The sequence below is a fragment of the Poecilia latipinna genome, unplaced genomic scaffold (genome assembly GCF_001443285.1).
Source record: "Poecilia latipinna isolate Pla-1442-1.1 unplaced genomic scaffold, P_latipinna-1.0 Scaffold951, whole genome shotgun sequence".
Taxonomy (NCBI): domain Eukaryota; kingdom Metazoa; phylum Chordata; class Actinopteri; order Cyprinodontiformes; family Poeciliidae; genus Poecilia; species Poecilia latipinna.
The window spans coordinates 742,066-767,828 of record NW_015113567.1 but is presented as its reverse complement, the minus strand read 5'-3'; the positions used below and the strand labels follow the sequence as shown (position 1 = coordinate 767,828).

The 25,763-nt window shown below is 41.0% G+C and overlaps 1 protein-coding gene and 1 long non-coding RNA gene across 2 annotated transcripts in view; one reads left to right on the top strand and one right to left on the bottom strand.

The window, feature by feature from the left end:
- Window positions 1-2,033: 2,033 nt before the first annotated feature.
- The window catches only part of pigg (phosphatidylinositol glycan anchor biosynthesis class G (EMM blood group)), a 100,070-nt gene continuing 76,340 nt past the window's right edge, over window positions 2,034-25,763 (bottom strand). The window contains exons 12-13 of the mRNA XM_015049529.1: window positions 17,951-18,114; window positions 2,034-7,706 (exon numbers count right to left, since the gene is read on the bottom strand). Coding sequence (XP_014905015.1) covers window positions 7,484-7,706; window positions 17,951-18,114 — 387 coding nt within the window. The 3' untranslated portion in view covers window positions 2,034-7,483. The remainder of the gene's footprint in view (window positions 7,707-17,950; window positions 18,115-25,763) is intronic.
- LOC106957944 (uncharacterized) lies at window positions 7,699-25,761 on the top strand. Its single transcript, XR_001427061.1, has 3 exons — window positions 7,699-7,775; window positions 14,573-14,694; window positions 25,137-25,761. It is a non-coding gene; the product is annotated as an uncharacterized LOC106957944 (long non-coding RNA).

Below are 25,763 nucleotides of genomic sequence, written 5' to 3'. Positions count from 1 at the left end.
AAAATAATTTGTTACATGTAATCAAATTTAAATTTGTCAAACTTACTCTATTTACATTTATTCAACATGACAACTTCATATATTTATTTGGATAACCTTAATGTCATTAGTTGCAACAGGGTTAGGGCTTGGGGCTCAATTGATTTCCAAGTTGGATCGCCCGTTTACCTGAGTGAAGTCGGCCCCCCCACCTTCTTCAAATCAGACAAAATTGGTGTCAAACGTTTGTGCTACGTTTGTGCAGCAAAAATTTTCGTTTGTGCTGCTTTGGCTTTGAAGATATTAATGAAAATGAAAAGGTCAAAAGGTAAACCAGCCCGCACACTTTTATGAAATCAAACAAAATTGGTGTCAAACGTTAGTGCTATGTTTGTGCTGGTTTGTGCAGCAAAAATCTTCATTTGTGCCGCTACCATTTTAAAGATATAAAGAAAGTTGGATTTCATAAAAGTTGGGGGGCTGGTTGACCATTTGACCTTTACACTTTCATTAATATCTTCAAAGCCAAAGCAGCACAAACAAAAAATTTTGCTGCACAAATCAGCACAAACGTAGCCGAGTTGATTGATACCCATTTTGTCTGATTTGAAGAAGGTGGGGGGTTGGTTGACCTTGGATGACCTCTGGAAACATTTCTTTATATCTTTAAAATGATAGCGGCACAAACGGAAATTTTTGCTGCACAAACGTAGCACAAACGTTTGACACCAATTTTGTCTGATTTGAAGAAGGTGGGGGGGCCAACTTCACTCAGGTCGCCCGTTTTCCTTTTTCGGTGCAGCCTGTCCCGGCAGACGGATGGCCACGTTGGGGTGGGTGCGCCATCCTAACACGCTGCTCCCCATTGCTGGCTAGTCAAAGCTCAGGATTTCTCTACAACTGTATTTGACCCGTCTAGTCTGTCCCTTAGATAGGAAGACGATCAGGTATACGGGAAAAAACCCCAAACAAATCGTTTATTACTCCTCACAATCATCCAATGTCACATAAAATAGTGATAAGCTCTTTCTTTGTGTGTGTAAATTAAGAGGATGGTAAGATGCTGAAGGTCTGTGACTACATTAGCGAGGCGCTGCCTCGGCCCGGAGGGATCACGGATCGTCTCGGTTGTAGCATGAGGAGGCTTTTAGAAACACTCCAGAAAAGGGCTGTAAAGGATGGAGACGGGAAGAAAGGTGGAAGCAGTGACCCCAAACTGTGAGAGTGGAGAAAATGGATGGTTGTGCTCAACATATATACTGTACATTAGAGAGGCTCCACAAATAACGTTTCTTAAAAAGTCACACACTCGGATTTCGACAGTGACCTCAGGATGGAACCGATTGTGTTGGGGAAAAAAAAGAAAAAAGAAAAAGGGATTTATAGGAAACATAAAAACGCTCCCCCTATTAAAACCGACTGAATCCAGCTCTGTGTGTCACATTTCAGGACAATAAGCACATCTCTGGTGCATCATCCCGTTGGAGGATTTTTTTGGCACGGACTCCTAACTCTGAAGCAAGAAAAGCGTGGAATGTGTTCTTCTGTTGACGCTGCCCGGCTCCTGGAGGCACAAAATGATTATTTAGTGGGTGGATAAAATGGATGATGGCTAAGTTGTCATCCTCCTACTACGGCTCTTTGAAACACGGCAGGGGGGGACGGCGTCTCGTTCCGTCTCACCAAATCAGAAGGACACTCCGGTGAAAACTTTGCGAACGTCACAGCCGCCCGCTTCCCAGAGTGGGGCCAGGCCTGAAGACAGATGGCCCCCATCCAGTCTGTACCGAGCCCAAAGGCAATTTAATGGCCGGCTAATCACCGAGATCACTTGAGGGAAATGGACGGATTAACGTCTAAAAGACGAGGATGTTCGGCTGAAATCGGGTCCGTCGTTTTCCCAGGAGGTAGAAATCAGTCAAAGGTGTATGCTGCTGAGAATGATCGATTTCAATAACTGGAAGAGAAAAAGAACTTCATACACATGATTTTAGAGAAATAATTCACCTTTATTCCATCAAATGAAAAACTGGTACTCATCCCCAGACATGGAGGTAGGTACAAAGATCGGCTTTATTGAGATGATCACGTAAAACCAACAGAAACAAATCAACAGACGACACACAAACAGCTCGAGTTGCATAGTTTCTATTAAAACGACAGAAAAATCAAGCGAGAATGATTTTGTGTGCTCATTGAAGAAGAGTGCTTTGCAAAAATGTTTGTTGTGGTACAGTTGACACCATCACCAGGAGATCCTGAAGAAACTAAACTAAACTAACCCTGGTGGTTAACAACACGAAAATAAACGCTTCTTCCTCCGAGGAGGGAATCTGGAGGAAACAACGCACAAGCCGAGACGTTCGCCGTGACGCGTGAGAGCTTCCAGCCATGTGAACGAAACAATTATTCCGATCCATTTCACGGGCTGCTGGGTATTTTAGATACACAGGAGCGATTTCACACACACAGAGTGTCAGCCCCGTTAGAGCCGAGGCTTCCTGCACCGCTGCAGACGGACGGGGGCTTACAGACGATCCGCTGGGGGGACGAGAGGGAAGAGAGGCCGTCTGTAAAACGCCGGGCTGAGGATTTCTGTCTGCCGCCTGCGAGCTCAGCGTATCGGCGAACCTCACTTTGCAGTCATTGTGGCTCTTTGGAAAATAAATACGACCGGGTCGATCGGAAAAGCCCCTTTTACACAGAATCCACTGAAATAAAGATCAAACTCCATCCCCAAGAACATTATTGCCCGTTTTTTCTCAGCTTCCGTACAGAACTGCTCGGCTCCATTAAACGAAGCCGAGGCTTTTTCATTTAGTGCAAGGACACTAATGAGATGCAGATGAATGTTACTCCATCCAGCATAATTCATCTTCAGCAGCAGAGAAACCCTCTGAGAAGTCTGGAACAACAATCATTTTTATATCTCACAGCAGTAAATCAATGCAGCTGTGTTCTAAATAACAACACTTAAATAACGCTCTAACTACATGCTGCAGCTTTGACTTTCACACACACAAACTCACTACAAGTTCACCAATGGATTGGAAACACCGATAGTGAAGGAAAATTGATTAAGTTTGCTCTCAGTTTACAGAAACATGGGAAAAATGAATATTAGGCGGTTAAAAAAAAAGCGCAGTGTCTGCATTTTGGCTTACAAACTCAAATATTTACTGCAAAATGCTTGAAGAATTTAAGAAAACTTAAACACTGAACATGTTCTAGTCCAGGACGATCAGGCTGACTGCTGTCCGTTCCACAGTTTCCCTCAATATTTTGTTCTTACCTCAGAATCAGCATCTCTAATGTCACTCTACAAGTTTTCTTTTGGATTGAAGTCTGAGGATTGGGTTAGCCACTTCTGCTAACCCAATCCTCAGAGTGAGGAGATTCGGTTCTGCTAACAAAACCTCCATCTGCAACCAAGATGCTGCTGGCTTACTGGTGTGTTTGAGGTCACTAAACTTCTGAAGCCACTTCCTCTTTAGCATAAAGAACCCCTTACTGTGCAGTAGATAAGCATGACAACAACGATCAATGAACATGTAGAGACATCGTTCCTTCAACAATAAAGGTTAATTAAAAGAAATCACAGTAAAAGTATTTTCTTCACAGCGAATGTTCGGTCAACGTTTGGTCCAAACGTTAAACAGTCGGCTTACGTTGACCATTCCCTGCCTGACTATACCGCAACGCCTCGGCAACCCTTCTTCCCAGTTTCCTGCCTCTTTAAATTTAGCATTAGATTGTTGTCTGACAAACCATCTGCCCCATTTTTTTCTTCAGGGCAAACAACGACGTCTTTGCCAACGTGTCCATTCTTGGTTTTGAACAACGGGGTTCTGTTGGGGCTACTAGCTGATACCTTTGGTTCACAGAGGCATCCTTACTGCTACACAACTCACAGGTAACAGTAGATGTTCTTTGATCGTTGGCTGATCAGACTCACCCGTCATCCTACCAGAATGGTAGTTTGTTTTCTTCCACGTCTTTCTGGTTTTGGTTGGATTTCTCAAGCATCCGAGATGATTTTAAGTAAGCAGTTGATTGTTTTCTGCATTTCTTTAGATACTTTTCTGTCTCCAATTAAGTTTTTAATCAAAGTACCCATTTTGTTCAGATGCTCTATAACCAGGATGTACAACATTTTCTGTTCGACATCAGTTTGTTCATCATGACTGTTGGTTTTTCTATCACTTTAGTCTACTAGCTAATGATTTGCCATGATAGTAACTGATGTGACTGGTGGTGTTGTCCTCGAACGTCACATTCAGGAGAACTCCGTAGCATCTGTGTGGGTTAGCAGCTCAGTTTGTAAAGACAATGCAGAGCTTGTCGGACAGAGACGTGGAGCATACCGAGCACTGACAGACTAATCCTCAGAGTCATGTAGATTATTATCTGGCTCATAAACTATTTATGGCAGACTTTGAAGTCTGGCTGAGATTCCCCGTTCAGCCAAAGAGCGGAAAAGGCACTTGACAGTAGCATTCTGACGGTTTAGAAAAAGGTCAAATTAACTCTGAGCTCCCGGACTCTCTCACAAGCTGAACGTGCCTTTCCCTGTGATGGAGAGGACCCGACCCGCAGTGATCCATATGCAACGCGTCTTCCCGCCGCAGACCCTCTGAACTCCGGCGGAAATCCTGCTGCGTGTCCGGGGGCATTTGCATTCCGTCTGTCAGTCCCAGTCAAGGTGAGCCACGGCGAAAACAAAAGGCCTGAGCTACGGCGGGAATCGGCGCAGGAGCAAACGCACCGAACGTCCCCCGGGCGCGACGCCTGTGGCGGGCCGGGCTCGCCGGGTGTCGGGGATCTCTGCCTCGGGCGAGAAGCTGTTTCGCAACGCAGGCGGCTCATCAAGCCGAGTGACAAGCATTAAGGGTGGGAACAATCGGTTTCTCTGCCTGGAGATGAAAACGCCGCAAACTGTTGCATTTTTCAGCTTGATCCCTTACTTCTCCCTTATTTTTTCTGTTCAGACCTCAAAGTGGGGGAGATGTCGGAGCTGGCAGGTTGTAATCAATGCGGCGCTGTGAAGGAGTCGCAGATGTTCCTTCACATCAGCAATGCCAAAAGAAATAACAGTTCAGATAGTTTTAGTTTCTGCTTCGTGTGTTGCTCCTTGGCTCGGCAGCTGCTCTCATTACTCAAATGATACACACAGTTCCAGGACGGGGAGAGGCCGGGTCACTCAGGCAGCTTTGAGAGCAACTTGGATCAGTGTGTGGAATAAAGGTGAGCGTCACCGTTTCACCGCTGCTCTCACTGCTTTGGATCGAAGCCGCCTCGGTGGCCAGTTTGGCTCTTGTTTGTGGGCATGACAGAACACAAAGACCGCACGGTGAAAAGGTTCAGTTTCTGAGTCAGAACTCAGGTTAATTTTGCAAACAAACAGAGAAAAATAAGAAAGAATAAATGATTAACGTAAAAATAAAGCAGAAAATTATCCTTTTCCCCCTTTTGGACGTTGACGATAACTGAGAATACTTGCAAAAGTATTGGTGCCATTTAAACATTTTTCCATTTTGTCATGTTAAAGCCTCAAAAACTTCAAGGTTTTCATGAGACAGAACAACACATGTATATCTATGAAATGGAACGAATATCATATATGCTTTTCCAAAATGTATAACAAATATCTGAACAGTTATGAGCAGGGTCAGATTTACAATGATGCGGGGGTCTGAACTGGAAAGAGTTTTGGTCCTAATGTTCAAATACGTATTGTTTATATTCATAAAAATCCCAAAATATTAATACAACTCATCTGATATGAGCCAGAGCTCATTATATAAAGTGCAAGGTTCGCAAAACATGCATTCATTAAAAAGAAAATAATAAAAAAAATAAATAAAATCAGTGGCGCCCTGGGCTAGAACCGTTTCTAAAGTCTGGTCCAGATGGAGAGCATTGGTATTGAGCCCCCTTTAACTGTGAAATCCTAAAATAAAATCCAGACTAGAAGAGCAGTCAAGAGGGCCATGTTGACTCTGGAGCAGCAGTAGAAATCCTGAGCTCAGGTGGAAGAATCTGGGAGTTAACCACAAGATGTTAACCCTAAAGTTCACCCAACATGTGGCACCCAAAACCTGGTGGCACCCCAAACTGGGTGACACATGTTGGGTGAATAGTGACCTTGATTATTGGTGTACTCAGATGACATCAAAATGGTTTTAAAGTTTTAGTTGATAGGAGAATGGATGTAATCTCTAACGCTACACGTCACCCTGAACGCACTGCCCTCAGTGTAAAACGTGGATTTGGAAGCATTTTGCTTTTTGGTAAACATCTTCCACACCTTTTTCATTTGTAATCTGAATGATATTTTTGAAAAACTAGTTAGTCTATTGCATATAAAAATGCAGAATTAATTAAATTTGATTAGGACAGTTCACATTAATCAACATTACCATTCACAGTGGTGTAAATATGCAGGAATTAACTCAACAGCTAAGTTTCACCTTTTGTCCGAATACAAGTAAATGGTCCTAATAAAACACACTGAAGTTTGTGGTTCTAACGTGACAAAATGAAAAGCTTAGGATGAATAAATACTTTTGGAAAGAAGTGTAACCCTGACAGCTGTTTGCTCTCCAAGAGAGCTTCATAAACAATTACCACCGAAAAAGCTCAACTTATGGAATAATGATAATTAAAAAAACAAAAAAAAAAGAAAAAAAAGAAAAGAAAACTGGAGTTTAATCAATTATCCATGATACATTAGAAAAACTTCTACAGAGAAATGACTGCAGTGTCTTTAAAACTCCCACTCTGCGCTCCTGTGTTCCTCCCACACAGCTATTTTCATTAGCACTGCCCGATTAGAACCGGTTTTAGAGCTCCGAGTAGGCGGACGCAGGCTGGAGCCGTCTGACATCTCGCTCACACTCACCTCGGCACCTTTAGGCCCGAGTCGGCACACACAGAGGCATCGACAGCGGACCCCTTTCGGTCCGTCACAGTGGGACATCTGGCTAGATTAATAATCCAGTATCCGTGTTGGGGAGTGAAGGACGCAGCGGGACCCCGAATCCCAACATCCTCTAACTGGAAAACTGTCGTGTTCGATGCCGTTACTCTCACCTCTGATCAAGAAGCATCCGGAGCCCCGGGGGAACCGACGGTCTCGACTTCAGAGAGCGCAGCGTTTTGAGGCGGGGTGAGCCTGGAGGACGCAGGTCGGCATGGAAACAGATAAACACACGCAGCTACCCCCAGAAAACGCAACATCAAAGTTCTCCGACAGCCTGCTTTTATTCTGCACCTCCAAGTCCAGCACATCTCTCAGGGAAACAGGTGTTTCTCTTTCCACAAGTTACATCACATTTTTATTCATCCTCAACCACTTCCCACCCCCATTTTTTAGAAACAGAAAAGTATTTAAATATATTACTGAGTGCACATCTATTCACACAGCGTGAGGAGATGAAGAGCGGGAGTCGATTGTACGGCGGCAGTCTGAGGGGGTCTGTGTCCGACCCCGCCTCGCCTCCCACTAGGACTTACTGGAGCCGGGACTTTGCTCCATGGTGATGAAGACGAGACACACTCCCGCGGTCAGCAGCAGGTGCATGGACTCGTACAGCAGCTTGGGCGAGAAGACGCTCCAGATGAAGAGGTGGTAGCGCAGAACCGTCACCAGGACAACGTAGGCGGCGGCCGGCACCGACCTCAGCAGGGCCAAGCAGTAGCAGCCGTGGCCGACGGTGACCGGGCTCCTGTGTTGGGAGAAGAGGACCAATCAGAGAGGTTGTGGTTTCTGGGCTTCGTTTTCTCTCTCTCTGCAGGTTAGTGGCAGACTTCTGACTTGACTTGTGTTCTCTCTGTGCTACTTTCCCTCCTTTACTCCTACTTCCTTCTTGTGTTTTAAAACTTTTCAACGTTCTCCCTTTCTTTTTTTTTTGTTTTAACAAATCTGTGTCCAGTATGTTTGAAATGAACCCAAAGCAATTTCTAATAAAGTTTCATATATATATCAAGTGGAGAATCATGGCAAAATATTTGAAAATGAAATTTTGAATTTGAAATTTTTAGGGTTTTTTTGTAGAAAATTTCTTAGCCGTTTGGCTGAAATTCACTCCATCTGCTGGTCCCAATACCTCGTCATAGTTGATCACGTGACTCGTGTGATGCAAGAAACGTTTCCATTGCAGCTTGACGAAAAGTCGAAAAACCACGTCAAAATCATTCCATCAAAAAAAAAAGAAGTTTTTTTTTCTTAATTCCATTGAGCAAATTTATTTCCGTAATTCCAATTTGCGCAACCAAACGGTCAATGGAAATGCAGCTTCTGATCCCAAACAGAGAGCCAAAGAAACCCCCGACTGACTTCTGAGAAAGAAAATAAAGCCAGCCATTTGTCTTGAATCCAAGACTGAAAATCTGTGGAAAGAACTAAAACTATCTGAGATGTGGCTGGTTGAGCGCCGAGGCGTGCAGAACACATGCAAATCACAGCTTGCCAAGCAGAGTGAGGACGGCACAGTAACAGTTGAATGAGCACATTTTTATTTGTTTTTTTTTTTCCTTTGTGTACAGCAGATTAATGATGGTTGGAGGTATTGCTCACCGCTTGATTCATTGTTGGTCAGAGTCAGTGTGGACGTGAACATGAACGTATCTGTCCTCCTCCGAGCTCCACTACCTACCGCCTAACCTCAGGAGGCGACACGCAGCTCCTCCTCCCCCTCAGCTGTGATCAGCTGCAACCCTCTGCTAATTTACAATGGTGTTTCGGAGATGAATTTTAGGTTGGAACGCACACAGAAAAACTTTGTGTGTTTGGTTTTACGTCCTGCGCTCCTAATCTCCTGGCTGCGTCTCGTCGTCTCCTCCTGCTGGTTTTAAAGTCATTAACTTCCTAATCAGAATTTGCCGGCAATCTGCATTATTGTGGGAAGATAATTGGATCAGACTCTCTCTCTCTCTTGTGTGTGTGTGTGTGTGTGTGTGAGAGAGAGAAAGGTAGAAATATGAGTTATGCCATTCACTGTTAATGATCAAACAATCTTTCATGAATTAGATTGAGACGTAAAGCAGCTTAGTGCGTCTTTGCTTTCCATCAAAGTTTTTCATCCTCTGGAAGTTTGTCCTCCAGTCGGCTGCCTTGTTCTCCTCTCTATAGTTTTTGAATTTATTATAATTTTTTTTATTTGAAAATATTCTAATAAAAATCCAGAAATTATCTACAAAAAAAGATGTAAAAGTTTCTGAATTGGAAAAGTTGAAGATTTGCTTTAAAAAAAACCCTGAAAATTTGAGAAGTCAGAAATTTTGTAGAAAAAAAAAAGGAAGTCGTTAATTTACAACTTTTCCTAGTTTTTTTTGACCCAGATGCTCACATAACTGTATGAGCCTTATTCAACCAAGTAGCCATAACTTTGCACTTAAAAAAATACTGACACAAATCAGCTGGCTAAATGGTAAGGCTACATTAGCAGTGAGTGTCTGACTGCGACTCAAACGAATCCCAGGAGAAAAAAACACACTTGGGAAGCCCTAAAATAAACATATGAGATTAAAAAGTAATTTTAAGACAAAACTTAAGACCTATGATTAAAGTATTTAAGGCATAAAGTCTTAAAAATGAATTTAAGGTATTATAAGGCCTTTATTTTTGATACATGAATTTAAGAAGAAGAATTTAGGAGATTATTTTAATTAAATAATTCCTTTATATTTTCGAAAAAAGTACTTTCATTGGTAGATTAGTTCACTTATAACAAGGCATTTTCCCATGTTAGAATTAAAATAATTTAAAAGTGGAACTGGTACTTTTTTAAAATCAATATTAAGGAATTATATGTTTAAAATAAGCTCCTGTTTCCAGCTGAAAAATGACTTGTAAGTCAGTTTTGTCTTATTTCAAGTGAACCAAGATATTTGCACAAGAAACTAGACGAAAAAAAAAAATCTTTGGTAAGATTTTGTGTTTTCAATTTGGACTGAACCAGGTGAGTCATTTCGCATTATAACACAGCTTAATTTCTGAACTTAATTGTTCTTTTTCTATGTGTGAATTACTTTGGTTGTTACCGACACGCGGTGAAAATTTCATGCCAATATCCGCATTAGAACTAGATTTACTATGAAAATGTTGATGTGTTTTAAATATATTTTTTTTTACCTGATCTGATGGAAGAGGTAAAAATGTAACAGAATCAGTCGAGGCTTCCTAAGTTCCAGTCCTGACCGAAACATGGAGACGCGTCTAACAGCTGGTTCCTTTGGAGAGGAATGCCTAACCGCGCTCCACATCATCAGCCCCAGGAGTTCAGAGTTGTGCCGACTGCCACTGTTCATTTCTATCACAGAGCAAATGCTGACACGGCACACCAACAGCTAAAAGAACAGAAGCATCAAAAAGGGATTCTTTTTTATCTAATTGTAGTCGAGGACTTCAACCATGTAAAACATCTTTACAAGCACAGGGGAAACGGTGTGTGTAACAACAGATAGGAGGCCTGCAGTGCCGAGTCCTGCTCTTTTTTTGGGGGGATGAGTAGGGGGGTTGGCTTCTTTGACCACGGCTCCATCCTGAGGGTTCCTCCTCACCAGGACACGGCCTAAACAAAGCACGAGCCCTCTCAAAGGAGCAGCACTCCATGACTAGCTGCAGGACACCACTTCTGTTTCAAATGGAGAAGGCAGATACTTAGAGGAACACGAGCGAATCTGTTTGCGAGGACATCAGAGGAGATACCGGCGATTAAACAAACATGGCTGGGGATCGATATCTGGCCAGATCAGGAAGTCGGGAGAACAGAGAGGCTGAGGTGTGTTCTACGGCTACTGCATGAGAAAAAGCAAAGACAAATACAAGAGCAAAGAACAAATCTACTCTAGAAATTCATGGAGTCCACCGGTGGAGTTGGGAGTACGTGCGAGGTCATCAGGACCGCGATTAGCTGCAGAAACAGAGACATCCTTCATGACCGGAATACATTCTGATCTCACTGTGGAGCGGGAACGGCTCCTGTGGGTCCAGGCTCAGGGCCTCGTCCTCATGTCCGTCCCCGTGTTTACCCGGAGGACGGGGACGGAGCGGAGGTGAAGCTATCAGCCACTAAAATTTATTTTGGATGAAGGCTACGTAAAGCTCCACAGAATCATAAATACATCATGGCGCTGCAGAGGCAGCCACGGGTGCTGCAGAAATGTGGAGCAGAGACTTTATAGGAGCAGTTCGGTTTGGTGAAACCAGCAAACTGGAGAGACTGGAGCTGGACAATGAGACTGAAACAGCGCTGGACTCAAACTGTGTGTGTTTTCTTATCAGTAATTATTCCATGTGGAATATGCAATCCAGATTTTTGGATTTGATCATGGAATCGCACCAATTTTGACTTTTTGATTAGTTTTGTTGCTAGGATGAGATTTTTGGTCATATAAAAATTTATTTATTTTAAAAGAACAATTTTTTCGCGGTACACAATTCACAGGATCAACACACATTCATGTGTGATTTTAATTGCGTTTCTTACTTAACGGAAACGTCACAGTTGTGAAACTCAGTTTTTTTTATGAGAAACCTTTGTGCACATTTGTAATGGAGACAAAGCTAATGACAATAACACTCCCATCCACAGGGTGGCAGCAAACACAGATTCAACAACAAAACAAAAAAAGAACTAGTTTCAAAGAAACCTAATGAGGAGAGAAATATTGTTTTCTTAACAAAAACTGAAACAACATTCTCTTCTTCTGTGTAAACATATCAGACACTATCGCCCCCTAGGAGGCTGTAGTGAAAACGGCATGTGTGATTGCAATGCTTTGTTAGCAGCGCTAAAAATAGAATGAACAGGAGATTTTCCATGAGGTTGAAGGTATGTCAAGCCATTAAAACATAAAGAGACTGCTTATTCCACACATGACAACAATCTGATGATATCTCCATGACTAAACTAAGGAGTTGACAGACGGACACAAGAAAATGTCCAAAAACCTCCCAAAACTCTGGGGACAAATGTGCCATGGCATATTAAACCCCAGACTTAAACTTTTTTTGACAGGCTAAAGCTTTTAACACCCATCAGTTCTGGTGCTGAACCTTCAGGTGGCTGTTAGGAAACTGAATTATTTTCTTTAAAATCTGACAGGAAGCCTTGAAGTCTTTAGAAGAACATTTGGCTTTTCTCACAGAGAAATCTGAGGAACTTCAGGCCGACGAGGACCAATAACGAGCTCAATGTTATCAGATTAACGTGTGGGACGCAACAGAAAAATATAAAGATGGATAAAGGCTAAATTTAAATCAAAAGGTGTTTTAACCAAGTATTTGTGTAAGGAAACATCTTAATTTGTTTTATTGCCAATTTTTACTTGAAATTACAAGAATGATCCAATATATCGATCAGTATTTTTGTATCATAGTTTTTCAACTTGGCCTTAATTTTCTTCTTTTGTTTTGATTTGTTCACAAATGACATTTTGCGCACAAACCATGTTGATGTTATTAAAACATTTATTAATTAGCTATAAACTTTGTCCAAATTCTGTTGTAGGTTTGAACAAAATAATTCAAACCAAGATCCACACTGCAAAAACATACCAAGTACTTTTGTTCTAGTTTCTAGTGCAAATACCTTAGCACACTTGAAATAAGTCAAAACTAACTTACAAGTAACTTCTCAGCAAGAATTATGAGCTTTTTTAAGTGAATAATTCCTGTAATATAGATAAAGCAGTACCAGTTCCACTGGCAGATTGTTTCACTTTAACATATTAAAAATATCTTGTTGTAAGTTAAATAATCTGCCAGTGGAACTAGAACTGCTTTGTCAATATTACAGGAATTATTCACTTAAAACAAGCTCCCAATTCTGGCTGAAAAGCTACTTCTCTCTTATTTCAAGTGTACAAAAATGTTTGAACTAAAAACTTAAAGAAAAAAAAGAGAACTTGGTAAGACTGAGTTTTTTCAGTGTACTAAGGTAAGAAGTTTAATGATATCAAACTGTTAAAAAGTATCAGTATCAGTATCGGTATCGGCGATACGGTCCCTGTATTTACTTGGTATCGGTATTGAAACAGACGTATCTCACACCTCTTAGTGATTATTGTCAATCATCGCCACACCCTGAGCTCAACTGATCAATCTTTGTTGAAAGTTTTGATTCAATTTTTTCAATTGTTCAGTTTTTTCCAAGCTTGAATCCAGTTGTATGTTTGTGCCAATCTGATGCTGATTGGCGAGACACACACTCTGCACTGATGAGTCATCATAACAGCAGGAGGTAAAATAACCTGTGGACCGGCGCAGAGTAAACAGCCTCTGCATCAGTGTGTTGGGGGGGAGCAGGAGAAGAGGCCTGCGGACGCTGCACTGCCTCTCCCCTCTGTTATCGAGGAGGCGGTGGTGGAAATTGTCTCCTGTTTTTAAGTAACTCATGGAAAAAAAAAAAAAGAAATGATGCAGAGTGAGTGTCGTAAAGAAGGCCCATTAGCAACTGTGTATCCTCAAGAGTCTGAAGCAAACTGTCCTCACAGCACTCCAGTATTGATGGGAGTTTTTACCCCACTGGAAGCTGAAGTGCACCCTTCCCCCTTCCCCACCTCCTCCATTACCACCTGGAACAGGAAGTGCTCTGCTGCTGACAGGAAGGCTGCTTTAAATCTGCACAAACAAATGACACAGCAGGTGCTGGAGAAGGTGCGCCGCTAAAACACAAAATCTTACCAAGTGCTTTTAGGGCAGGGATGTTAGTGCACTTAAAATATATAAAAAATAACTTATAGGTAACTTTTCAGCAAGATATGAGTGTTTGTTTTAAGTCAAGAATTCCTTAATTTTCACAAAAAAGTGCTAGTTTCAGTGGCAGATTATTTTACTGATAGATATTTAATCTACCAGTGGAACTAGTACTACTACAAAATCAATAAAATAAAATTAAATGAAGAATGCCGAGCATCTTGTGAAGTCATACTTTAGTGTAAGTTTAAGAGATAATACTCAACATAAACACTCAACACATCAGCATCAAACTGTCATAACTTTGAACCAATCACACAAACAGCTGCGTCTATTTCGAAGGAAGGAAGATCTAAAAGCTCTTTTCTCATTACAACTACTTTTTTCTTGTAATTTAAATATCCTTTTTTTCTGGTAAAATTGCATCTTTATTCTGGCTAGTGTTGCGACTGTATCCCCATATTTAAGCAGAAAGTTTCGCAGTCTGGCCTTAATACTCTGACGCACACAGAAGGCATGATTTATTTTCAAAAAGTTACTTTTTGAAAATATTTTTCATCATTTATTTTTTAGAAAAGAAAGCAAGTGAGGAAAAAAAAAAGAAAAATCAGATCTGGTAGGAAAAACATTTGAGATTTAAATTTTTAATATCACCCAGCACAACAAAAAACAACCCAAAAAACTGAAAACATAACACTGAATATTTCTAATCTAATCCAATCTTAATGCAGAGGCTGGAATTAGATATCAATTGATCGGATGTCCTGCTACGATCAATACATCAAAAACATGCGTGGCTTCAATGACATCATGTCAATTCCTACGTTGACGCCATAATCGATGAGTTCAGCCATCAGTTCAGATTGGATTATTATTGATTCTTTTCATCAGGTGACTCTTCTCCCAGCTGTGATGTCAGCTGACCCCCCCCACCCCGGACCGGCTTGGTGAGTCCGGTTCTGCAGAACCAAAACTACCGGAGCCCGCCGAGCCGCAGCTGAAAGTTTCCTCTGGTGAGTCACTCCAAAAACTCCTCCTGAGTCATCAATGTTTTATAATCTCTTTCAGCTGGTTTCAGTCTCGCCGTTTTCCTTTTTACCAACTCACTAAATGAGATGGACGACAAATATCGCCAGTTTCCACCTTTACAAAACAACTTAAACGCCCTAAGAAGACCAACTCACTCACTGTGAATCTGCCACTGGGCTTTTTAATGAGTATTTTTAACAAACAAAACTTCAATGAAACGGTTAAATATTTCCCTAAAGCAACGATTTGCAGATTAAAGCAACGATTTGTTTAAATAATGACGCAGCTTGAAGGAAACCAGCAGAGCGGCCGCTGATCCAGTACTTCCTCCTCCCCTCCTTTATGGTCAATCTGCTGATGCTGCAGAGTGAATCCTTAATGAACTCGGACTATTTTTTGTTTCATTCGTCACAATATCTCTTAGTGCATAATGCAGCCGGGGCCGCTGCAGGGGAGCGCTGCGTTGCGAGTAATAAGGGATAATAAGGAGTGACGCTCGCTTCTTTTGCCCGCCGCTATAATCCGGCGTGTAACGTATTAAAGCTGGATTTAATGTTAAGTGCGCCGGGAGAGGAAACACGGGGAAACTTCCTGCAGTCAGGTTGTGGAGGCAGCCCCGTTCGGGGATGACTCGCTAAATGAAACCGATGGTCAAGGTTCTGATGAAAGCACAGAAAACGATCCAACACCAGCGGTCTCCTTCACTGCCTCCCAGAATCTGATCTACACCAGAGAGTAAATTGCCTTTGGTTCCCGAACTTCAACGGTTTCCTTTTCCTCGAGTTACTTTCAGACATCCAACAATTTTCAGGTCACAACTCCAAACTTTTACTTTAAACTCCATTGAGTGACACAGTTTGGGTTGATGTTACTGGAAAGAACGTACTCATCTTCAATGTGCGCGAGACGCTCTCTTATCCAATTGAAAGAGGTGGCAGGGCAGTCCACCAGCAGCCCAGTGTTTTTGTATTAAAAAATATTAAAAGTTAAAAAAATTTAGAGGAGCATAAGTCAGCATCATAATTTAGAAATAATAGCATGGGAGGCCAACAGGGAGGTACAAAGCGACGCGATTGGTGAGCGCCACCACACACCCAGCTCATTGAGTCATCCAATAAATAAAAAAACATCACTTAGCCTGGTGGGGGAGCAAGTAAAGCCTGGTGGCCCGCCAGGCTTACAATACACAGCACAGAATATACCTTCCTGAATCTATACTGGGCAGAATTTACGCTCAAAAATGACCCTACATGTGACGAGGGCTGAAACAATTAATCCTGATGAATCGATTAATCGTCAACCACTGGAGCTGAAATTTAAATAAATGACTGAAACAAACAACATATTTAGAGCAGCAGTTAAGCTAAAACTGACACATAAGTTTAAGACTTAAGTTTAAGATGACACTCTGGAGGAAATAATAACTAAACAGCTGGATAAACAAAAGGAAGAATAAAAGAACGGACAGAACCTGTGGGTCCAGCTCACCTTGCACCAACAACACCGGTGCTGAAACACCTTGTTGATCAGACCAGAAGTCTGGAGCCTCTCGTTTCTGCTCCTGGCATTTTAAAGACTGCCTAACTCATTTCACACCCGGAGCATCTTTGTCTCTATTTTTGCTTCATTTTAGTTTTGGCGTTCGGCATCAGAACAGCTGTTAGGACCGATACAAGCCTCATCACTCAGCACTGTGCATGGGGGCCTCATGCTGCGGGAGAGCCCTGGCTATTGGCTGCGTTCGTGCACACACACACACACACACACACACAAGTTAACTTTTGTGCTATTTTTTGATATAAAAATCATATATTCCAGAAAATCTTTGTAAGTTACCTCAAAGTAAGAATTAAAATTGAGGCCATCAGGAAAATCTCAAGTGAGAAGGCAGTTCAGTGCGTTTCAACTGGAATGAATGTGTTTTGTTTTTCCTCATTCAGTCAGTAATATTTAAATAATCGGATCTCCCCTCCTCCACCCGTCATCCTCCACCACCTCCACACACAACTTAGCAGCTTGTAGTCCGTTCAGAGGAGACACCAGAGTACAGGCAGGTGTTTTTTATTGTTTTCTCCAGCTGTGTGAAGCATAAAGTACCATTAAGTGGCATAAAGTGGCAGCACGCTGCTTTTCGGTTGGGTTAGCAAAGGCTACCACACTTCTTATGCTCACAAATGCAAACTGTAGCAGTTTGGAAATATTTTGGTAGCGGAAAAAAAAAAAAAAAGCAACAACACAGAGTTACAAATAAAGTGTGCAGCTGTAGCCTCTTAATTCAGGTAACAGGGAAAAAAGAAGAGAGTGCCCTGAAGAAGAGAGTGCCCTGAAGAAGAGAGTGCCGTGAAGGAAGAACAGATGGAATACACAAAAGAAGGGCTTGAACAGTTCAGTCGACTAGTCAATCTAGTATTGTGGGTATTTAAAGTCGGACAAAAACAAAGCATCGTGCACAGCAAACGGTGTTGAGCGCATGTCGGGGAATACCGCCAATCTGTTTTACAACCTGAACCAGAACCAGTGGAACCCACCATGGACACACTGCAGCAGAAAAAACTGCTCCAAAACAGTAACGATCACTGGTTTATCTGTTGAGTTGTCAACATAACGCGCTGAATCTTAAATGTATGTGTGATGTATAAAAGAAAAAGAGACGCAATACTAATTGTCAACACAACAAAAACTAGATAAGGTCAGGAAAAAGTTTTAGTAAAATAAAACAGAGAGGGAGAGGGAAGTAGGTCAGCTAAGCTAGCTTGACTTTGACAACCACAGCATGTAGATGAGCTGCAGAATTTGGCATTTCGGTTCACGTCGACTCTGACAGATCATCGGCAGAGTGGGTATTTACATATATAAACTTTACGTGAAAAGTTTAGAAAGATTAAATTATTTTCTGAACTGATATAACCTGAACAGATAGAACTTCAACCAAAATTAAGAAGAAAATAAAGAGAAAGTCTTTCCTACAACTGCAACTTGGTTCATTCATTTTCTAACACATATTGGATGCAAAGTAACAGGGACTTTTAGCCTTATAGTTTCACAGCAGAATAAATAACCAACCTGAATGCAACCAACTTTAATTTCCTTTTTTTTTTCTTTAATAAGATTTAGTTGCAGATGCAGCCGCGTTTTATGTGAAAGGCTTATACGTTTCCCCTCTATCCAAGAAAATCCTGGGGTTCAGCACCAAACACTTAAAAATCTCTGCCATGTATCGACTTTGTAAGTGACACTTACCTTTCTCTCTCCGAGCTCAGGTAGCAGACAAGGTGACAGGCCCAGAGCAGGGGACCCGCGTAAGTGCTGAGAGCTGTTAAAAAGATGGCAGGCGCTTCGATGTAGCTTTCCAGACCAACAAAGCCCACAGAAATGTCGACGGTGCCAATGTTGTTGGAGTTGCCCTGCGGGTGCATAAAGCAAACCTTTTAGAGCCCTGATGAGAGCGCAGAAATGACTGCGTACAGACAAAAACAAGTGCACACGATGATCGGTGGCTGGAAGCACTTAAAGAACCGACGACTCCTTTCGCTTTTTAATTATCACTCCGAGACGCTGCCGACTTCCCGGCGAGCCAGTTGTTTTTGCGTCCCTGACCGAATCAGCAGGCGCTGGGCTGGAGGTTAAACCACTCAGGACAAATTGGAAATGTTTTCTTGTATATTTGCCAACAACAACAAAAAAAGGGAGCAATCTTAACAAAAACATTTCCAAATTCTATGCAGTAGAGAACATATTAGACACAAAAGTCTTAAAAAACTTGAAAGAATGAATAAAAAAGAGATTTGTCATTTACAACTACATTTCTCTAAAGCAAAATGCGCTTTTTTTTTTTTTTTGCTTTAGAAACACAGGTGACCTACTACGCTTCCTTGAACGTGTTAGGACAGATCAATTGGTTATATAAGACATGTTTATTACATATTTTGGTAACACTATTTGAAGGAGGTTGAATAAGACTGACATGACACCGTCATAAACATGACATAACACCTGTCATGAACATGAATAAGCCTTCATGAATATTTATGACTGTTGTCATAAAGCGTCATTCGGTAAATTATGACACTTTTAATACAAAGTTGACATTATTCAAAATGTCTGTTATGACAACTTGACATTAACTAATAAATCATTACTGTTAAAACTTTACCTTTAATAACATAAAGTTACCTAATTTTTAAAGTGCAATCAGTAATACTTTTATAACAAATTGATATCAGTAATGATTTCTTGGTGCGACAGACTGGCGACCTGTCCAGGATGTACCCCGCCTCTCGCCCGGAACGTTAGCTGGAGATAGGCACCAGCACCCCTCCCGACCCCACTGAGGGACAAGGGTGTTCAGAAAATGGATGGATGGATGAATGATTTCTTGGTTAATGTTAAGTTGTCATAACAAAGACATTTTGAATAATGTCAACTTTGTATTAAAAGTGTCATAATTTACCGAATGACGCTTTATGACAACAGTCATAAATATTTATGAAGGCTTATTCATGTTCATGACAGGTGTTTATGACAGTGTCATGTCAGTCTTATTCAACCCCCTTCAAATAAAGTATTACCCATATTTTTACACAAAATCATTCTGAGGTAATGAGAGTTCCGTTCTGCCCATCAGAAAAGCTGCTTTACGGCATCTGGTCACTTTAAGTCCAAGTCAGCTGCTGCTGGCCACGCCCCCCAACTCAACATTTACACCCACATCTGAAAACGGCTGCAAAGAGATGTGCGATTGGACGACGGCACATCTTTGAAAAGCAGAAGTGGAGCCTCCTGCAAAACAAACAGGAATGCAGCAAGTTGTTTCTGAATGATACGTCAACAACAAAACACTTGTCTTTTCCAGCAGCCGTTGTACAGCAGTTAAACCAATGGCTCTTTTAACCATTGCTAGGTGATGGTGCAGTGCTTGGCGGCTGTAGCTTCACAATCAGAAGGTTTTTGAAACGGCTCATTTTCCAAACACAAAAAAAAACATGAAGTTCTTGTCCCAAAAATGACTTGAACTGTTTTTAGAAGCAGTAGAAATCCAAATGCAAGTAAACAAAAGCGCGAAATGTGAATTTTGCATAATAGCTCCCTTTTAACATCAGTTCCACAAATGTTCACATCTTCTTGCTCCATCTTGCGCACCATTACAGCTCTGTTGAAAACATTGCGATTAAACCCACATAAGCCAAAACTAAAATAAACTGTTTTCCATACACACTGGCTTTTTATTTTGATTTCAGTTTATAATGAACGACAACTGCATTCATGAACCGGTTGTGCTTCTGTCAGGAACGTTTGTTTCTCCCGTTTCCTGCTCTCCAACAGGCCAAACTTGTGAAGATCAGAACGTGACTCTGTCTCTCTCTGAACACGGCGGCGATCTGCCGGGCAGCGTCTCGCAAACTAACAATTCCTTCTCCATCTGTGCGCACGTCTGTGATCAGGGAGGGGGAAGACGCAAACAGCTGGCTCCGCTCTAAACAAACAGTAGCTGTGAGTGAGCAGGTTGGAGGCTGCATATAGATGCTTCTCTTCTTGCTTTCTTGTTGGAAGTCCCACTGTTTTGCTTTCAATGTCATTTTTTTTTTCTCACAAATGGCAAATATTTATTGCTTTTGAAAATGTAGAAGAGCGAGATGTTTCAAAGGAGGGGAGTTGAGGGGGGGAGAACCTCAAATGAAGGATGTGAGCCAGCAGGGCTGGATGATGCATCTGTTTGATGGAGTCTGAACCAGACAGGAAGAAAAAGTGGGGAAAAAATGCAAATTTCTGCTTTTATTGCTACTTTCCGCATCATCTGGTTTTCAGATGACGGATCCCGAGATGAAGTTTCACATTAGCTTTAATATTTTGTCAAAGTGGAGCTACAAATCTATATCCTGTTTTATACTGATTTTATTATGCACAACACAGATTAAAATCCTGTTTTCTAAAGTCACCTAGACAGAGTACATGAAGCCCACCACGGCAGAGAAAGGATGATGCTGTGGACAGGTGAAAGTCGGGTTAGGTTGTAAAGAAATCTGCTTTTGAACATTTCTTTGTTTGGTCTGTGTTGCAAACAGAAAGAGTAAAAGACAAGCGGAAACCGGCAGAAACTCGCTTGTCCACTTAAACTGATACACAGCGAAGAGAGAGCCGTGCTTTTCTTCACCAGGGACGGGGAAGTTTCTGATGTTAGATGGGAATATTGATGAAGCTAAACAGTTAAATATACAGCCACATATTGAGAATCTGCCACAAACCTTTGGGCATAATCTAACTTGTTTGGTTGGAGAGTCCAGTTTGTTTGGGACGGTGTGAATGGACCAGAAAATGGTCCGCCTAAAATCCCAGGTCTCGGTTCAGTTGAAGTGAACTCTGGAGTGAATGCAGAACACCAAGAGAGCGCTCCACAAGCAGGACGCAAAACCACAGCAGAGGGCATTCTGGGCAAATACAACCAAAACAAACAGTCCTACAGCCGCTAAAATCTGAATTTGTTTACATTTCGTAATATTCTCAAAACACTTGTTCCTGTGTAACACTGGATTTGTAACCCGTGTCAGCATCTTTGTGTGTAACTTTGCATAGTTGTATCTGTGAAACATGATTTGTAAACCGTAAAAAGAAAACTTGTGCACAACTCCGGGTTCTTGTAAATATGTGGTCATGTTCTATATGTCTGGTAGTTTGATGCTCTGTCCTCCTCATGTTTTTCTGTTAGCGGGAGTAATTTAGGAGAAGGTTTGAATTCGTAATTATCAGATTTCTGAGGTTGAAGTTAAAAAATCTGCATGGAGGAATTTAATGTTTATAGAAATTATAATTGTGTGTTTGTGCCTTTATTTTGTATTCGTAATTTTTAAACATTTGACCAAATACAACTATCCAAATTTACACACAAAGAGGCTTTCATGGATTACAAATCCAGCATTACACGCGTATAGGTATTTTGAGACTATTTTCACTCCATATTTCCTTGACCTGTTCTTGGTGCAGCGCCACCACAGGTGAGGAGGTAAAAACGTTTTTCCATCAGTCTGGTTGGTTTGACTAATTGGAAAGTTCACAAAAGCAGCTGAAAATGTAACAAATGTTTCAGTTTTTGTCCCTAATCAACTGCAGCCTACCGGACTGCCAGGTTTGATTTTCATTACACTTTATGTAAAACAAAGTGAAGGAATAATAAGCCTGTTCTTCCACCTACACTTTTTTCATTCTACAATTTGTGTTCTTGCCATTGGCAGGAATTTAAATGTTACTTATCTATTTCTGCACTAGTCTTGTCTTGTGTTTTTTCAGTATTGTGTGTTTCTCCTTTCTTGACTTAACAATCCCTGTTCTCTGGTGCTCTCAGTGTAATCTGACTGACCTTGAGCCATTTTCTAAAGAACGCCAAGCAGACATGCAGCTGTAATTGAATCCAAACATTTTTCAACAACATAATAACTCATTATTAATATGTTCAAAACAACATATCCTTTAACTTCCAGGTTACATTTATACACCACTTTGTCACAATGGGCTGCATAAATACCACTTTGTGTCGTCATCTCATCACTCGTTTTTTGCTGGGAATGAAGTTAACCTAGAATTTTTCCCATGATTCTCTGGCACGAAACATCGTTAACATTTTAGAAACATCTAAAGAAGGATTCATTTGGAGTCCAGCGATCACCATTTAAGTTCTAATCAGATTTGTGATGACATTTTGTTCGACTTTTATGTCCGACAACATTTTTTGTATCATCCCAGCCTAAATTTCACATGTTGCTCCTTAACGAACCCGTTAGGGTCGTGTCCTCTGGAGAACATTTTTTTTCCCCACAGCTCTATAATTACAAGCCTGGACACAGAGGTGGGAAATTGTCAGGCGACGAAGTAATCCCGAGTCCATCACGGCCTTAACGACCCGCGAGACGACGAGGGTCACTGAACTGTTCGCAACGTGCGAGTTCCTCCTTCGACGACGACGAACAGCCGTGAAGCAAATACCTGCTGTGGGCCGAGCTGAAATTAAGAAGTCCTGTTTGCATCGGGAAGCATCGCCTGGAAACAAGCTTCCCCCCGCTGGACTTTCTATCAGAGCGACGGAGTTCATTTGAGAACAGAGGCGGCTCAGCGGTGCTCCTCAAACACTGTCTGGCTTTTTATTACAGGCGATAGCTTTCCTGAACGTCTACAGAATCTGCTAGATCATCAAGTTAGACGTCTCTGAAAATCAGACGAAAATACTCGACCGCCTGACCAACCTGTTGTATAAGGAGGCGAGGAGTCCTGATGCACAGCTGAGTCAGTAGAAACTAGTAGAAAAATCTGCTACAGGCTTCCTGAGAAAACCTTTAATCAGTCGGCAGAAGAAATGAATCTGATTGCAGCGTAACGCAACCGGGATTCACCGGGAATGTATTTAACCGAGTTTGGATTTGTCCACATGATTGGACTGGATTATATATTTCTGCATATCAGCTTGACTTGTCTTCTGAAGCAACTTGGAATGACATTTGTTTTAATTGGGGTGAGAAAAATAAACTATATTAAACTGGATGTTACTGAAAATATTTTGTAAAAAAAGAAATGGAAAACTTTTAAATGTGTTTTCCAGGCACACAGTGACTTTTTATAGCATAATCAAGTAACTGTGTTAACTTCAGTTGTTAAAAAAATACTATATCAAATATGACTTGAAACTAATTTCACTTCCAATTTAACGCCTTGAAATTAGGCCTCTGTGTCTTTAAGAAACTCCCGCTCGTTCTCAAACAAACTCAGAGAAAACTGCAAACCAGCTGAAACACAGTTCCTTTAAATCAGGGCTTGTTTAGAGTTGTAGAGTTGATGAATAACAGCTGGAACATCATTAATTTGAGTCTGTTTTCCAACTTTTCATCACTTTCCTTTAGTTGTTTTTGTTACTTTTGTTGCCTTTTCATATTTTCATTGGGCAAAGCATTTTGAATTTCTTTGTAGAAATTGCAGATAAACTGGCCTTGTCTCTAAAAAAAAAAAATCCCAAAGCCTACGCATAATGAGGTCGGTTCAATTTGACATTAGAGAACAGAGCAGCTTCACTAAAACATTTGCTCATGTTACATAGAATCAAATCATAATTACATTTTTCTACCTTCAGCTGCTCTTTAATTTCATTGTTACACTTAAATTGGATGAATAATAAAAGGTGAGTTAATCATATTTTGTTCAGTAATCCCAACAACAAACCAAAGGCACCTTGAGAGAAAAATATTTGCCTAAGTGTATCATCATACATGTATTAAAGAGCAAGAAACTATAAATGTTGAAAGTAAGAAAGTTCATACTGATGTTCAATGTAACATTTCAAAACCTTTTAACCCTTGTGTTGGAAACTAAAAGAGAATTTGGGCTCAGTAAAAACAGGAACGATTTCCACAAATGGAAGATGAAGACAGGATATAGTGAGCACTTTTGGAGCAAAGTAAAGGAAGGTGGATCTGTCCTCACCCACTGCAATCAATCTCTCCCTCAGAAAAAAACCTTAGCCCTAGGACTGTAAAAAAAAAAAACCCAGCAACTTGGATTTAAGGGAAGGAAAAAGAGACATACTGACCATCAGAGGAAGAGTGTTGGTTAGAAGTGGAGGACAAATTACGATGTCTGTCTGATAGCTGCTAGCATTTTAGTTCATTTGAACTGATGAATGAACTGTAGACAGTCTGTAAGGTCTTCCAGCTACTGAACTCAGCTGATCCGACTTCCTCATCCTCACCAGATACATCTGAATTCATCACAATGTCTCATAGTAAGCACATTTCTTAAGATGTTAATGACATGAAATGTTCACCAGGTGTTGGCAACAACCCATAAAATATACATAGGAAGAAAAAAGAAACAAATAAGTTCAGAAATGAAGCTATGTGTAATAATGTTAAATGATACACACAGAAAGGGATGTGAGAGAAGGCATGGAAAGTCAAGATATCAGATGAAATCAGTCAGTGATTTCAGCTGATGTCACTGAATTTGCCACTTGTTGGTAATGAATATCAGCTGGTTCCGTCTAAATTGATGATGACCTACGTTGCTAAAACATTAAATATCACTGAATGTTTTTGTCCAATTTCTAGTCCAAGTATGCTAGTGCACTTGAAATAAGACAAAACTAACTTACAAGGAAATTTTCAGCAAGAAATAGGAGCTTGTTTTAAGTTAATATTGATTTTAAAAAGTATTGGTTCGACTGGCAGATTATTTCACTTACAACAAGGCAATTTTCATGTTTTTTTGTGAAATCTGCCAGAGGAACTGGTTCTTTTGTTAATCAATATTAATAAGTTATTGACTTAAAATAAGTTCTACATACTTGCTAAAAAGTGACTTATAAATTTGTTTTCTCTTATTCCATGTGCACTAAGCTATTTGCACTAGAAACCAGAGTAATAATACTTTGTGATATTTTGTGTCTTTGCAGTGTATGAAAAGATGTCGTTACCCAGGTGTCACACAAGGAACGTCGCATGATGAGCAAGAGCGAAGAACTGTCTCAAGACCTTCACACCCTTATTGTCGCACAACAATCTGATGGTATTGGTTACAGAAGGATTTTTAAACTTTTGAACATGTTGAGAAAGTAATCTGGAAGCGTAAAGAACATCATTATATTGTGGAACGGCCACAACCAGATGCAAGATTTCTGACAGAGGATCGAAAAGAGTTATCAGGAGAGCTGACCAACAGCCCAGGACTACATGTGGAGACTTTCAGAAAGACCTGAATCAGCAGGTACAACTGTTACCAATAAGCAGTGGACTGAACTGCCATGGACTGTACAGAGACTTGAAACAAAAAATTTCACTTCTGAAGAAAAAGCATGTTGAAGCCTGTTTAAAGTTTGCTGGACAACATTTGGAGAAAACTAATGGGAGAAAACAATCTGGTCATATGAGAGCAAAATGGAACTATTTGGATGCCGTAACACATTTCATCATCGTGTTCGGAGGATGAAACGCCAAAAACACCACAGAGACAGTGAAGTTTGGAGGTGGGAACAAACACAGTTGTAAAGGAAAAAGTTGTAAAAATTATGAAGGCTTGTAGT